Raw genomic sequence first — 16,154 nt, forward strand, 5'->3', positions numbered from 1 at the left:
AATGACACACATCTATCCCCATGTTTCAGCTAAAAAGAAAAGATGTGGAAAAGAGCAGTCTGATACATGTTTCTAATGAAACTTGACATTAAACATAAAATCTAGTAAAAAGAATTTATACTACAGTCAAGATGTGAAGAGGGAGTTCAACCCAACAGCTGTCCTAAAGTATCAGACATTTTCCTTGGTATCTTCTGACAGATAATATCTTCTAAGAGAAAAGAAAATAACCACTCTGCCAAGAATTCCTCCTACTCCTGCTCCTCCAATCTTTATTTTTAACTTCAGGGTTAACTTTAAAAGTTAAAAAGTTAACATCTCTCCTACAGGAGATAGACTCAAAGCAAACAGACCCTCCACAACTGACTCAGCTCAAACTTGGAAGTGTGTGGTCTGAAGTTCCCAAATCCTAAGGAGGCACAATCTGTCAGCTGGAGTAGGGTAACACACAAACTCTTGGTCATCAATGTTCACAAACTGACTTGACATTTAACACGAACTTGTCCTATTTTATAGTTTTGCTTGGCTAAGGACTGACAAGTGTTCAAGCTAAAAGTTCCCAAGAGCTCCAGCTGGCAAACAAACAGAACAGAACTCACTGAGTCACAATAATGCAGCTGATTTCAATGGTAAGAACAGATACTTTGGGCAAAATTGTCCAACTGACACTTAAATTGTTTTAAGTATGTCACAGTAAGGTCACCAACATAAATTTGGCTTATTTCTTTAAAAGTTACTGTTTAAATTGGTGTACCTTTCCAATATACTCTGCAAAACAACCAGATAAAAGCACAAAAGAGTCTGTGGAGCTTCCATCAATCTTCCTAAGGTTATTCCTGTTACAAGGGGTATTTGGAAAAACATGACATCTGGGATATACCAAATGAAATTACCCACCTTTCACTTCAGAATTAACAGCTTTAGCTGCTGGTTTTTTACCCCCTCGGTTAAAAAGTATAGTAACTGTTTAAGTTAGAGAAAGGAATCCATGAAATCTTTCAGGAGAACAGCAACAATCAGCACACAACTCCACCTGCATTCTGGCTTTCTCACCCAGATCCCTTTAAACTCTTTTCCAAGAGCCAAACCATTGCTGCCTTACAGAACTTGATGAACATAGTTCTGAGTTTCACGTGTGACAACACAGTCACAAGCAACGTTAAATACTCACAAAATCATGTTCTTAAATATAAACATAACCCTTCCCACAGATTAAACCTGGAAGCGTGAAACATTTTAAGTAACACTGCAATAGTGAAAAAAGAAATCACTTCTCAAAAATCAGAGGAAAAAAAATCCCCTAACATTTATTACAATTGCTATCAGAATGCAAGATACAGACTATTGTCAGGCACAGGAATGACCTACAAAAACTGATTCTTGGCATTTTATAACTTAAAAAATACCACAGAGAATTTCAACTGCTTTATTTCAAAAGAAAAAAAAAAGCATATAAGGATCTAAAGATATGAGACACCTATTTTCAAAAGGAAATGTTCTTGTCTAACTATTCACACAACACAAAAATAAACTGGTTTATAATCTCAGAGAAACCAAACACAGGATACCCATAAAAACATTTAGACCTGATCTAAGATATTAAGTAAAGCAGCTCCAAGAATTAGCTTTTCAATTACAACAACCATGCAGTGACTTTGTGAAACATTAAGGAACAGCATGAGACATACTAGTAGAGCCATAGTTTCATATGAAGTGTTTTACTCTAAAAATAGTTGAGTATTTCAAGTGTTGAACCTGCTCGTGTGCTGGGGCACAGGATATCTGCTTCTGGGAAGCTACAGCACAAAAGTTAACTCACAAGGTCTCTGTTCTTTAACAGCACTGGGTGAATTACCCAGAATTTCTTTAGGAAAGCACCAAAATACAGAACAAAACTGGTATTTGAATGTTTTTGAAGCAGTTGACTGCTGAAATACTTTCAGAAAGCCTGTAAACATTTACAACACAGTAGTTGTATTAATACAACATTATTACTTTCAAGGTCAGTATTACACATGCAGTTTCTTGGAGCTACATATTTTGGTGTTATTTTTAACATCTGACAGAGCATCTTGTACTGTTGCGAGCTCTACACTGTTTACAAATACTCCCAAGCTGCAGCTGCTGACTCTACAAGCATTGCTTGCCATAGCAAAAAAAAAAAAGAGTTATTTTAATTACCCAGTAATGGCATTTTTTACAGTACTATATACATCAGTGGTCTGTAGACTGGCCTTTGTAATTTTTCCACCTTTTAACGATTACGTGGAAAACCAGGATTTGGTTACAAGGATATCCATTTCTGTGAAAGGTCAAAAAAGTCCAAGCACACTTGGGAAACACGTGTAACCCCGTTCAGATTATGGATGAACTCCACAGCCTCTCTCAGCAGGTGCTATTTCAGGAACTTCTACATTTGGCTTACTTTTTAAAATGGAAATGCAGAGATAAAAAAAACCCCTGGTTTGAAATCAAATGCCAAGCTTCTGTTTTAATTCTTCATTCTGCCAAAAATACTTAACCCACAGGCATAACAGTAGAAGGCAGCAGGAAAACAACTTACCGACACAGGCATTTAGGAACAGCCAGTCAGTCTTTTTCATTCTATTTTTTATTTGCTTTAGTTTTTTGAAGTCAACTTCAAGTTCCTCCTTGCTGCCAACAGCTCCAGCCAATTCGATTCTTTGGAAGTCCATTTTCACATCGGATTCACGTTTGGTTGTGGGTGGAGATCTTCTTTGGCTATTTCCACTACTACAGCTCCCCCTCCACCGAGCCCTGTCCTGCTCGTTTATGATGGAAGAAGCCTCTTCTGTGTCTGCCAGTTCTATTGCTTCGATGTTGTTGGGCCTGGGGTGGTCACACACAACACATTTCCTGGCCTTCGCCCAGTTTTCGTACGTACAAACAGAACAAGTCCAGTGCTGAGCCCTCGTGTTCAGTTTATTTCTGTCGTTGTACTCCTCGCACGGATCAACGGCAAAGGGGACCGGCCGGGACCCTGACCCCGACGACTGAGGGGACTCCGTGGGACTCCTGGTCCTACGCTGAGACAAGCACTGAGTGCACCTGATGGCCCTGGGCCAGTTCAAGTACGTGCACATGTGGCACGACCATTTATTTGCGCTTTCCATGCTGTAGGATGATTTAACCCTTGGTCTCGCACTAGAATCCGGACATATCAAAGGACTGCTCCCTCCTTCGGTGCTCGTGGGATCCCAGTCCCTGCCGATGTCACTGGAACCACTTTTGAACGGATCTTCGGTGATAATTGTTCCACTGGGCCTCTGAGCACGACACATGGTGCATTTGATTGCAGAGGGCCAGTTTTCATATGTACAATACTCACAAGCCCATTTAATTCCACGCTCTGTCATCGTGCACTCCTTGAAATGAGCTGCGTCGGGCAGAAAGCTGAGGAGTCACAACACACCGTTAGTACACAGTGCCTGCACAGGAGCTGCTTCAAACCAAACATAAATGAGATTTAACCCAGCTGAGACAAAAAATCAGGCTGGGCAAACAGGCAATCTTTGTTACTGATGCTATTACAACCGCTATGAAAAGGGTAAGACTTGAATTAATGGCATTTTGCATGCAGAATTCAGGATTTCCTAGGGCAGAAATGAGAAAAAACCCCCAGTCTTGCATTTGTGGTATTCCTCAAATTTGCACAGAGGCTTCCAAACAAAGTCAGGAAACAGATATGCATTAAGCACTGAGAACACCAGAGAAGAGACCAGTACAGCTACAGAAACAAGCCATAGATATTAAATTATAAAAATCGAACTCAGTATGAATATAGAGGTACAAGAAAAGGAACACAAAGTTCAGAGATTCTGTAAGGTCTTGTAATAGACCTCACTAGATCTGGAAGGAAGGAGAGTATCAGATGGGCATATCAGTTCTTTCGGAAAAGGAGGGTGTAGGAATTTACATAAAATGCATGTATTTGAAAATTTCACATGTACTTAAGCAAGACTAGGCCTTGACTGGACATCACCTATAACAGTGGTGTGAGGAAGTGAAAATACCACTTGAAAGCAAGCACAAACTGTGTGTGTTGGCAGGATAATGTGGTATTTTTATTCTACAAATTCAGATCTCAACCCAGTTCCAACTCACTTTTTCTCTAATGAAGAGGGGATTCTGTCTTCATGCTGGCTCAGACCTTTTCCTCAGATTGCCAAATATGAAGGATGAGACTAAGCAGATAAGTATTCCTGTAAACAAAATAAAAACAGACTCATTATAGGTTTCCTACTGGACCTGAGTAACCAGAAAGTTAATTATTAAATGCCACACCTATTCTGATCCCAATTTACTTGGTTAAACCCAGTCATGACCTGCTGAGACTAAGAGAGATTGGTTAAAATAAACCAGTATTTATAAAGAACCAGTTGCCACACAAGTGACCAGTCTGCTGAAGTAAAAGAAGTACATCCAAGCAACATCAAGTTCACAACAAAATATCCATGAAGGCTCTTACTGCAATCTGCAACTCAGGATGGGGAAGGTAAAAAAAGCTTTGTGTAGAGAGTAGAATAGAGGGAAAGGGTGAGGCAGGTAGATAAAGGACAAATAGGCAAATGCATACAGTATTTCCTCCCTTACCACAGAATAGTTACCCAACATATAAGGCTCAACAATGTGCTGTTTTAAGCATGCAAAACTGATTAAAATACCAATTTGTCACATCAGACTGTCATTTCTTACTCATCATATTGCAACTCTCTCTGTTGTCTACAAAACACCGAGAACCCAATAAACAAAAACTCGGAAGTTACACAACAGGATTCAGTTCAAAACCAGACACATCAAACTAAAAATCAGCTATACCCGTTCCCCGATTATTAAATGTTTTACGAGTTAGTCCATTCGTCACTGCAACACCTTCACACACACCTTGCCCTACAAGGCATAGCTAAATGTCCACTTCAGTTTGTCACCCTTATTCCTACTGTCTCCTGCTGAGGACTCCAGGACACACAGGATTTTTCCAGCAGCTCTGCTGATCTATTCACCAGATCAGGTGGCTGCATGAACGAGGGGCTATCGCATGGCCGGACCAGGGGGCAGGGCAGGACTATCCTTTTCTGAGTGATCCATATTTATGCTCCATGAAGATGAGCAATCAGGAACACAGAAAGCTTTCCCATAAAGCTCGGGTTCCAACATCACTTTGTTTGAACAGCCTGCAGAGCACTTCACTCCCACCTATACGTTATAAAAGTGTGCCAGGCTGAGGAATGTGCTGAGAAGGCAATTACAGCTCCTACTGCTTCCCCTCCACCGTGCCTCAGAGATGTCCACGCCCATTCAGCATGAGAAAAAGGAGTAGGATCATACAAGGATCCCTGTATCTGTAATAAAAGTAAGGGGAAAAATACATACATATATACAGGAGGATACAAAGTCAACTTGATTTTACTGAAGGTGACTTCATAAAGAACGCTTTTCAGGAACTTCAAGGAAAAAAGGTTTCTCTACTCCACAGATAAACTAAAGCTTTACCAAAACACCTCCTATATGAGTATAGTAGACACTAGGTTTATTCTATTTGGTGAAGGCTTTTCCCCCCAACTCCCAAAATAAGGTTTTTAATTACTTTCTTAATAAGCTTATTCTCTCTAGAAAGAGTAGAGTTTTCCGAGGAATTAAAGTTTTCTAGTTAGAAACGTAAGGGAGTTGAACGTGCTTTCCATTAAAGACAAGGCACAACACACTGCCCGTGCACCTACCCACTGCCACCGAAAATCATGCCACTGAGGACCACCAGAAAGGGGCTGTCCCAAAATTCCAGTGCTTGAGAATAATTCCTACTGAAGTTGGTATGGTTTGAGCAGGTGATGCTTCCAAAGAGACCTGTATGCAACGTGTGACGGGTACCTGTAACTGTAAATGTAGTCTCTTACCTGCCCTAGTTTGTGAAGTCTTAAAACAGTTCCCACTTCAGACAAAACCCAACACACATTCAGGATGGGGTAAGAAAACGAGGCATCATCTGTTTAAGTGATATTAAGACTGAGAAAGGAGACTGCAGCTCCAGTTGGAAAGGAGCTGGTTACAAAAACCATCTAAACAAGTACTGAGATACCACTCAGGAAACTAAATAGCTCAGGACATCCCGTGCTACCGAAAAGCTTTCATGTACATCACAAGATTAGGTTTTTAGCTGCAATTATCCTCTGTGCCCCTTAAAGAGCAGATGCTTTCAGATGTAATTCTTAGAGAAGTTGAGTCTCTGCAGCTTTGAAAGCCTCTGAGATATGAGCTCACCACCTCCTAACAGGAGGTCTCAGGTTATTATGAAGTAAAGAATATAAAAAGGCTCAATGGAGCAATGCAATTTCTCTTCCTTGACAGCTCTGCCAACACCCACTATGGTAAGGAAATTCAGCACTTTCATGTATTTTTTTTTTTTGTTTGGTTGGTTTTTTTTACTGTTAGGTCTTGGTCTGATCCCCAACTGCATCCCACAGACCCATCCAAAGTTGTTTTCATCAGGAACTGTAGTGACAGGACATGGCAAAATGGCTTCACACTTACAGAGAGTAGGTTTAGATTAGATGTTAGGAAGCAATTTTTCCCTGTGAGGGTGGTGAGGCCCTGGCACAGGTTGCCCAGAGAAGCTGTGGCTGCCCCATCCCTGGAAGTGTCAAGGCCAGGTTGGACAGGGCTTGGAGCAACCTGGGCTAGTGGAAGGTGTCCCTGCCCATGGCAGGGGGTGGAACAGGATGAGCTTTAAGGTCTCTCCCAACCCAAACCATTCTGTGATTTTACAATCCTATGATTTCCTGCTGATACAGTACCACCATCCAGCCACTGAGCAGTTTGAAGCTTATTACATTTTTTCCCAATTACTTCTTTGACTCTGTTTTCAAGTTAACTTGTTATTTTAGATTCTTCACAGAGGAGAAGCTGAATCATGGAGAAACCTCTCTGACAAAGAAATAGCAACACAGTGACTGTGAAGTGCAGGTGCATGTTTTAAAGTCCAAAAAGCATGAGCTGACAAGAAATTAAAACCCGCAGAACTTCAAACAAGTTCCAATTGATCAGTTTAGACAGTGCACTAAATACCTTCTGGACAGACTAGTATGATAACTTAACATATTTGTCTTTTCAGTGTAGTAAGTTCTGATAAATGAAGAACAAACAAAAAAAAATCAAAACCTTATCAGGTCACCCTTTTACTAAATAAACTAAGTGGGAAAAGGTCACCTAGAACGATTAGAAGTTTGTCTTTTGCTTTGTTTCAACTTTTAAGACTATGGGAAAATGCAAAAGGGCTCACTGAAATTGGGAAGAAATAATGAAGTTCTCAAACATCACTTTTACGACAGGATATTTTACATTCCCCTCAATTTAATTATTCACTGTGTCCAGAAAATGTTTTCCTTTGGCTCCAACAAGGAACAGTATGGAGCTCCACTTCATTAAATGATCAAACCCTTCCCTGTAAACAAGCCAGATGCTGATTTAGACCGGTCTACACTACGGATTTTTTGCTGGGATGGTGCTGGTATCTGTGCTGGCTGAAACCTTATGTAATTACACCCATCAAATCAGTGTTCCAACCTTAAACTCCTTTTGTTCACGTGTACAAATTCTGGACCAAAGCAAACGCTTCTGTATTTACAGGGAAAAGGAAGCTCAGGTGCCAACTTCAGCCTTCAGCAACACGTGAAAGACAAGAAGATCCATCCTCCTTCCCCACAGAGGCAGCTGCCTCTCTTAGGCTGCTCCAAAAAGAAAGCCAGGTTGGTTTATTTATTTTAAAAACACTGAAGCAACTTTTCAGAGGAACAAAATAAGCAGAAGCATCTTGCTCTGAAAGAAAGAGATCTCTATAACCAAATGCAGAATCAATTAACTCATCAGTTCATAAGCATGAGAGTTACACCTTTCTCACATCCCTGCCTAATTTTCCAAGGTGGAATTTTACCTTTTGTTCTCTTAACTTACTAAACTTAGTTACTCTACCTTCAACCACTCACTCTTCTTGGATGATGGCTTTCTCCAGAATTCAGTATAAGCCTCAACAGATCACTATATTAAAAACAGAAAACTTGAGCCTGGGCTTCTATAATTTGAAGGGAACTAACAATAAGCCCCATTGTCGTCTCTGCAAATTAATTTTAATAAAATAAGGAACACTGACCTTGTCAACAGGACAACCAAATCAGATCAGTACTGAATCTGGAAGCTTTGCAGTAGGGGCAATATCAATATATTACAGCAAAGATTGGAAAGATTACTGCAAAGTAACAAATGCAGAAGCATTTTCTGTATTAGCCTGAATACAGTGAAACAAGGAATTTAACAAGCAACCATAGTTAGTTTTGCTTGTTAGGACAGTTCTTCAAAAATGAAAGGATTCTGCCCCAAACAGATCAGCAAAAAGGAGAAAGCACTCTGTTATCTCAGGAAAAGAGCACTTAAGTAATTCTCTGCAAGCTGCTCTACGAGGTGGGGTTTTTGCTTGGGAAATTTTGCTTTTCTCCACAGAACACCAGCTGGCTGTTTGCAGAGCAGGCAGAGGAACTGCTCTCAGGCTGCAGCAGTCACAAAATGCAGAAACCCCTTTGCTACCAAACGCAGACACCAGAGCTATGATGGGAGATGGAGGCTTCTATCAAACTGCATTATCCTGCCCATCCTCATCCCAGCAACTGCACTGCTCCAAACACACAGGGATCACCTCTGCTCCTCTGAGCACCAGAGCTGTTCCTCCACTCCTACTAACAGGGACAACAGGGAGAATGCTGCTGTCTTGAGAGAAGCATCATCCAGTTCTCAATTCTCTTAAAGACCAAACCGTTGCCGTGTAAATCACAACACAGCAAGTATTAACTTTTGAAAACATTCAGAAGTCTGTTCATTGGGTGAACTCATTTACATACAGTTAATAACAGATTGTTTTCATTTTGATTCATGGAGTCATATCTCCTTTCAAAGCATCTTTAAGTCTACTTTATTAGGTATTTATGGCATTCAGAAAAATTACGCTGATTTGGCATCAGCTTTCTTTTCAATATTCTCCTCACACTTCCAATTCAACTGCTGACTTTTCATAAGCAAGAGAATTTATATGCACTTTTAATGCAAGAGGATGCCCAATTTTGCAAATGTTCTATGCAGAAAGAAGCAAAACAGTCAGGAGGCTAGAGATCTTTGGAGACATCTGAAATACAAGCCTGACAATGAATTTTACAATTCAGTCTGAAATTTAACGTAACCAGACTCTTCGGTAAAAGCTGAAAACACGACACAGAATTAAGAGATATCTGAGAGCAGTAAACATTTGCTCTTTCTGCTGTCTTTTTTTATTTTAATGTTTACCCCTTGAAGCATTTTTGTGCTCTTACCCACTAGAGTTAACCCTGCTGTGCAAACTGCACAGTGCACGTTTCCATTTTATCTGTTACTCATCTCAAATGGGTCAAACCCCATGCAGCTCAATTAAATTTGTGACTAAAACCTACGAAAATCTTAACTGCTGAAAACAGCCTATAAAAACTCAGTAGCAGCAGCTTGCAGTTCAGTCTTCTTTCTTTTTCAGGGTTGCTTTTTTTTTTTGGTTTAAACTCAACTAGAAGTGAATAACTATCCAGATAATACGTTACTACACATTAGGACAGACTAAATACGACTGACTGCTTAGAAACCAATATCATTTGGGCAAACACGGGTAAGCAGATCAACAGTTACATAATACACAACATCTCCCACACAATACTAATCAAAAACCAAGCAAAGTGACTTAAAATAATGAGCTATGATAGAACATTTGCATAACTACAGCCAGCAGCATTTAATGAATCTGACCATGAACAGTCAGCAACAGATGAATACTGACTCAAGATCTACAGGAACAAACACAAAATAAAACGCAACAGAACTGGTAAAACTTCATTTTTAGAAAGACATTAGCCTTGGACAAAGTACAGAAGTTGAACAAGATGTTTCTTTACAAAAAGTGAGGTCAAACACAAAAACAGTTTATCTGTGTTTAGACTGTGCCTAAAACACCAGACCCGTTTTTGTTTAGCTCTCAGCCGTCCTCACACACGAGGGGAGGAAAACCAGATGTGACGCTCTGACTGGAACCACACTGTGGAGTCAGACATCAAAACTTTAAAACACTTAAACCTGTCCAACAACAGGAACATTACACTGAGACTTGTCCATTTTCCAGTAATTATCCCCTGGACCTCCTCAGTGCTGGCTGACCATAAATTAGAGCGTGGCTACAACACACACAGAGTCACCATTTGGTGGAGGAAAACCACCTGCCTCCAAAGGAAACGTGGAAACACACACTCAGCATCCACTGTTGGGGAGTTTACTCCTAATTAATGGCAAGCCACGTTCAGGTACAGTTAAGGACTGTCTTTGGTACGTGCATTTGGCATACACTTAAAAGACTAATTCCAGTTCCAGTGAGCAGAACAAGCCACACTCATTTTATCCAGTTCTTCCTAAGATACTGGCTACTAGATAAGATACCAAAAAGAGGGGAAAAGTTAAAAAGAGGAGCAAAAACGCTATTATTACAGCACAGAAAATCCACTACTGTGTACATAGCTGCTTAACACAGTGCAAAGAACTAGTGTCAAATACCACAAGAAAACCAAATTCAAACTCCTTCTAGAGACAGAGCAATATCAGTTCTTTTTTTTTTAAATCACTTTTTTTAAACCTTATGATTAGTAATTTCTATTTTGTTCATAATACATATTCAACAACCCAAAGTTAACCACTGCAAGATACTCTGCACTGCTAGAAAGTTTCAGAGTAAAACAGTAAAAATAGTTTCTGGGGGTGGGAGTAACTTTCTACTAGAGGCAACACTGAACAACCTTCTTTAAATAAACCCTTTAAAAGCCAGGAGGTGACAATTATTTTTGTCCCTGCCAAGCTAAACAGTAATGAAGAGGTCAAAAATAAAAGCAAATAGTCCAGCAGACCATCCCAGCCCTTCAGTAAGATAAAAATGAGCCTCTCAACAGGCACCCAGTAAGGGGAAGCCTTTGCAGGTAAAAGCTAAACCACAGGCCCATCTGACAGAAGGTGTAAATGACAATTCAAAGTACTCCTGACTTACAAGGGCAGTTGAACTATTAAAAAACATGAGTATATACTCAACACTTGTTGAAGCTAAGACCTGTAGAGTGAAGCTGTTCCAGGGGACTGTTCAGATAAAGCAAGGAATAAATATGTCAGCTGTCTCTACTCAATCCCTGCTTAGATACTGGGAAGATGAATGGGGACACAAGGAATACTTTCAAGCCCATCAGCCTGAGAGAAGTGCAAGTCAGGGCTCACACAATGCACCCACAGTCCTCACTGCCACAAGAATCAGGATTCTCTCAGAAACCAACAACCACCATCACAAAGCAAATTCCCTACTTTCTTGCTGAAATTATACACATTTGAGAGATTTGTGACAGTTGTTTTTCTTCCCAGATATTCACCTGCCTCTGCACCAAGAGCCACATGGGTTTCAAAGGAGTGCGTGCAACTTTAAACCCACTAAAAGATTACTTGATCAAAATAGTTCTAATCCACTAAAAAAAAAAAAAACAACAAAAAAACCAAACTAGACCACTCAAGTTTATTTTTCTTTCCAGGGTCACATAAATCATGGTTCTGAGTTTTCTTCAGTTCAGGAACACCAACTCCTCAAATTATCATAACTTACAGAAGTTTCTTAGTGCCTGTAAACTCCTCAGTAACCCACAACTTTTTCTGTTTTATCAAAAACAGCTACTCAGAACTAGATGCTGAGTCAAATCAAAGTCAAAGAATTACAGGGAGGATTTTTAAACCTTAACATCTGATTACAGAAGTAAAGGTAAATATAACCCAAATAAAACATCACTTACTAGAAATAACAAAAAAAAAAAAACCAAAACCATGCAGTAGTATCCTTGTTTTAAGAACAAGCAGAACAGATTATATCAGGACAAATTCAAATAACCAAAGGGAAAAATGCCAACTTAATTATATCTCCTGTATAGTAGAAAATGCAAAAGGGCTGCAAATTTGGCTGCTTCATAGGCAAGATGTTCTGCACATACCAGCCACTACCACTCTTTCCAATACATTTCCCTCCCATGATCCTTTTAAAAATCTACTTTTCCTTCTTTATGGAATCAAAGTCTCCACGTCAGCCCCCTCTTGAAGACAGTTCCCCCTTCAAACATCACTTTGCTCATTCCCTGCCCCACTCCCTCCACACTTTCTCCTTTCTCTACTCTTCAGCAAAATGAGTTTCTGCATAAATAGTACAGAGGCACAGGAAAAAAAAGTTGTTATTAAAAACATTAGGTGGATACAACCCCAGTTCTGAACACTTGTCCATTCCAGGAAAGAAGGAAATACAAAATCATCCATATTGTTATAGATTAATGTGTTCCCAAAATTGTTACTGAAGTGCTACAGCTCTTCTTTTAAAGTACATTAACTGGTAAACCCTACAGAGATAATTATTAATATTGCATGTCAAGAAAATCCCAACAGAAATAACAACAGAGGTGTGAGAAGCTGCATCCCAGTCACTGGTGGTGCAAAAACGAGCACAGTCACAACTCTGTGCAAGATGAAAAATGGCAGCTACAACAGAAATGCTGTGAGAAGGTACCAGAAAAGTGTCTGAATTCTGAATGTTTGAGATCTTAATTTGAAGACAGACATCTCCTTTTTAAGGTATAACAACTTCCATCCAACTGACATTACAAAGTTATAATTAGCTCTGTTATTTCACTGATTTTATCAAGCTCTGCCATTTGACAAGTGGTGAACTCTTCGTCAGGTGTGTTGAAAGAAAATTCTCTTTCCAATTTTGCATCGTTTCCCCCTTCATTTGCAGTATTACTTGGAAAGAAAAAAAAACCCACAAAAAATTAAGAACTCTGTTACAGCTAAGCCAGCCATTTTCAGCTGCCAAACTAAAGTTTAGTTCCATTTTAGTACCAGGAGACTGTGGATCATAACTCATGCAGTTAAAATGAGGATTACTTGTTGACATCAATTTTGAACAGCCCAAAATAATCCAGTCTTCGAATTTTGGGGGGGAGGAAGGGGAATGAGATTACTGAGAGAACTGGCAGAGGCAGTTTAAATGCTTTGCTGTGATTAGTAGAGAGCACATCATGAGAAAGAATGTATTGATCTGGCCTTGTGCACAGTCTGACTGCAGAACTGATAAGGCAAAGAGAAGCTGGAAAGAGAAACGTTGACACCGAGTTAATACCACATGAAGGAGCCAGTAAATCTCACTTTAAAATGCCTCAGAGAACATTTGATTATTTGATTGACTGTATTAAAAATAACCAACCATTCAATCAGTAAAGTATTCCCTAATTATTTACAGGTCCTTCTTCCAAAGGGCACCAAAGATGGGTGGGAATTCCCGTCCCTGAGGAATTCACATGTCCAACAACACAAATCAGTGGTCATACACAAGGCTAAATAAGACTGAAAACATTCCCTTGACCGATTTTGCACTCTAACTAGTCTCCAATATAAGTCATGCTTCTGTGATGAATCCCACTGATGCTTTTATGCCACTCAGCATTCCAATTAAATTAATATTTGTAATTATACTTCTGAGAAAATGCAAATGGACGCAACTCCACAAGATCAGATTATGGCCTCACTGGTCACCCCCACCTGCCTGTCCTTGCTTAAGGAGCGTAAGGAAAAGTAAAGGTAGTCATTTCTTTTTCCTTCAAGAGAATTGCACCACATAATTAGAGTTTCACAAATCCCATGAAACACAACACATCTAAAAGCTCTACTGCCTTTTAATGCTGTGACAGACTTAAACCAGAGGTGATTTTTATATGTGCCATGCCAGACTCCACATGCTGAGACACCAACTCAGCCTGGCTTTCGGAAGGAGGCCAATAAAAGAGTTCCAGAACACCTCCTGCTGCTCTCACCTGTTTCCCCCTCCCTGAGTAACCGCTGAAAAAAGGGATGGAGGGGAGAGAAATGAGCTTCACAAAGCTCTTCTGCAGCCACCAAAGACCAGACAAGCAGAAGGAAAAACAAAACTAAGTACAACAGATCTCTCCTGAACTACTGCTAAAAGGTTCTGCTCATACCAGAATGAGCTTTAAGAAGAGAAAGGAGGGAGTTAGCACACAGAAGACATCTCACCTTTCAATTTTTGCATCAACAAAGGTATCAATGCCCTGGACTCACATGGCAGCCCCACCACTTGTGACACAGGAGCAGCTGGTGAGCAGAGACTGTTCAGGCACAGCACAAAGCCCGGCTAAAAAACAGCGTTTGTTTACTACACCAACCTCCAAGAATTCCAGAAAAAGTTGTCATTATTGCCGTGACTGAAAGTCCCGTGGCAGCAGAAAGTTCTCAGCAGCCGGGGCTGAGCCGGCCATGCAGGACACCGGGATGGATCGTATCCCATCCCTTCTCCCACCCGCTGCTCCCGAGGGAGCGGTGTCTGCTGGGGGGACGGGTGACTGAGCGCTGGGAGGAATGACCCCTGTCACTGCCGAGGAAGGATTCGCAGACACATCCAGAGGGCTCACAGACGCTTCCCTGACCTCCGCAGACAAGTTTATCTCCTCCTGCCGGGAAGCTGCTGCAGGCTGGGGCTGTGAGGGCAGACAGAAAGGCGCTGGGGGCACGGATTACCGAGCTTTGCCTCGCTCCTTAATCCAACTTTTCCGATTTTTGTTTTAACTTCGGTTCACAAAGACAAGCTCAATTTTGAAATACTTCCCGCACCGTTCTTTACTCCTGATAACGCCTCGACAATACGCGATCACAGAACCACAGAATGAATCACGGATTGGTTTGGGTCCAAAGAGACCTTAAAGCCCATCCAGTCCCACCCCTGCCAGGGGCAGGGACACCTTCCACTAGACCAGGTTGCTCCAGCCTGGCCTTGGACACTTCCAGGGACAAGCAATACCATGGAAGTTCTGCTGCCCCAAATCCACAACCCCTCGCTCCCATCACCTACTCCGCCACGGCGCGTGCAGATCCACACGGGCACATCCCGAAAGGAATCCAAGCCAGCCAGGAGGGGGGCGGGAGGCAGCGGGAGAGCGGCGGCACAGGCATGATCTCACCGGGCACCCCGAGGCTCCGCTGCCCGGGGTCTGGAGCACCGGCCACGGGGAGAAAATCCGAGTTTCCTGCCTTTGTACCGCGGCGGTGTCGGGCTGCCCTCCCTCACAAGCCCTTCCAGGCGGGACACGGCTCCCAGCGGGATGCGGGGCCGCCTCCCCACCGCCTCCCCTGGGGGTCCCCGCCGGGCCCGGCTCCGCTCGCCCCCGTCCCCCCCGCGCCCCCTCGCCCCGCCGCGCTGCCCGCGGGAAGCAGAGCGTGCACAGGGGCTTTACCTCCCCGGCTGGCTCCGCCCCTCAGTCCCCCAGGAACACGCTCGCAGCGCGGAGAGCCGCCTGCGCCCCGCGCCGCCCCCCCCCCTCCCCCCGCTCCCCCCCCGCTCACGACATGGTCTCTCCCGAGGCGCCGCGGCTGCCGCGGCCGCGGGCGCTCCCACTCAGCGCGGCGGGGGGGGGGGAGGCCGTGCCCGCGCTGCTCTAATGGCGGCGGCCGGAGCGGCCCAAAGCAAAATAAACCCCCGCACGGCCGAGCCGCACGTCAGCGCCGCCTGCCGCCCTGCGCAACGCCCATTGGCCGGGCCGCGCCCGCCCTCCGCCAACCGGCGGGCGGCTCTTTGCGCAGAGCGGTGATGTCATCGCTGCCGCGGGGCGCCGGGCGCGGCGTGGCCGCCAGGGGGCGCCGCCCACCCCGGCCCGTCAGGGTGGATCCCCCCGGGGACCCTCCGGGGGCGATCCGGTGGTGCCCCTGTCTGGCTGTTCCCGGACATTCCCGATCCCTTCCTGCACATCCCGCCGCTTCCTTCGGCGCCACCCGGCACCACACGGCCCTCCCCGAGCCAAACATGTGCCCGGGCCACGCGCGGTAACGCGCAGAACGTGTTAGTAGAGGAAACGAGGGTATCCCCCCCCCCCCTTGGCTCCGCGTCCATCACAGTGGGTGGTATATGGACATAAACGCTTCCTGTGGGAATAATCCCTCAAAAAGCCCCTCAAAAGGCGGCAGCTGTGGAGAACACTGCTTTGTGGCAGCTAGTCACAGAACAG

General features: G+C 43.1%; 1 protein-coding gene across 3 annotated transcripts in view; it reads right to left on the bottom strand.

Annotated features, from left to right (window-relative positions):
* ZRANB1 (zinc finger RANBP2-type containing 1) overlaps positions 1-15,585 on the bottom strand; it is a 42,025-nt gene extending 26,440 nt beyond the window's left edge. Inside the window, exons 1-3 of one of the 3 annotated variants that reach the window (XM_027655119.1) lie at positions 15,387-15,585; positions 4,126-4,223; positions 2,564-3,414 (exon numbers count right to left, since the gene is read on the bottom strand). In XM_027655119.1, coding sequence (XP_027510920.1) covers positions 2,564-3,377 — 814 coding nt within the window. In that variant the 5' untranslated portion in view covers positions 3,378-3,414; positions 4,126-4,223; positions 15,387-15,585. Of the gene's footprint in view, positions 1-2,563; positions 3,415-4,125; positions 4,224-4,905; positions 4,927-14,172; positions 14,291-15,386 lie in introns of those variants that run through there. The other 2 variants (XM_027655120.1, XM_027655121.1) reach the window with 2 other exon arrangements.
* Positions 15,586-16,154: the final 569 nt, after the last annotated feature.

The sequence above is a fragment of the Corapipo altera genome, unplaced genomic scaffold, assembly GCF_003945725.1.
Source record: "Corapipo altera isolate COAL_440 unplaced genomic scaffold, ASM394572v1 180, whole genome shotgun sequence".
Lineage (NCBI taxonomy): Eukaryota > Metazoa > Chordata > Aves > Passeriformes > Pipridae > Corapipo > Corapipo altera.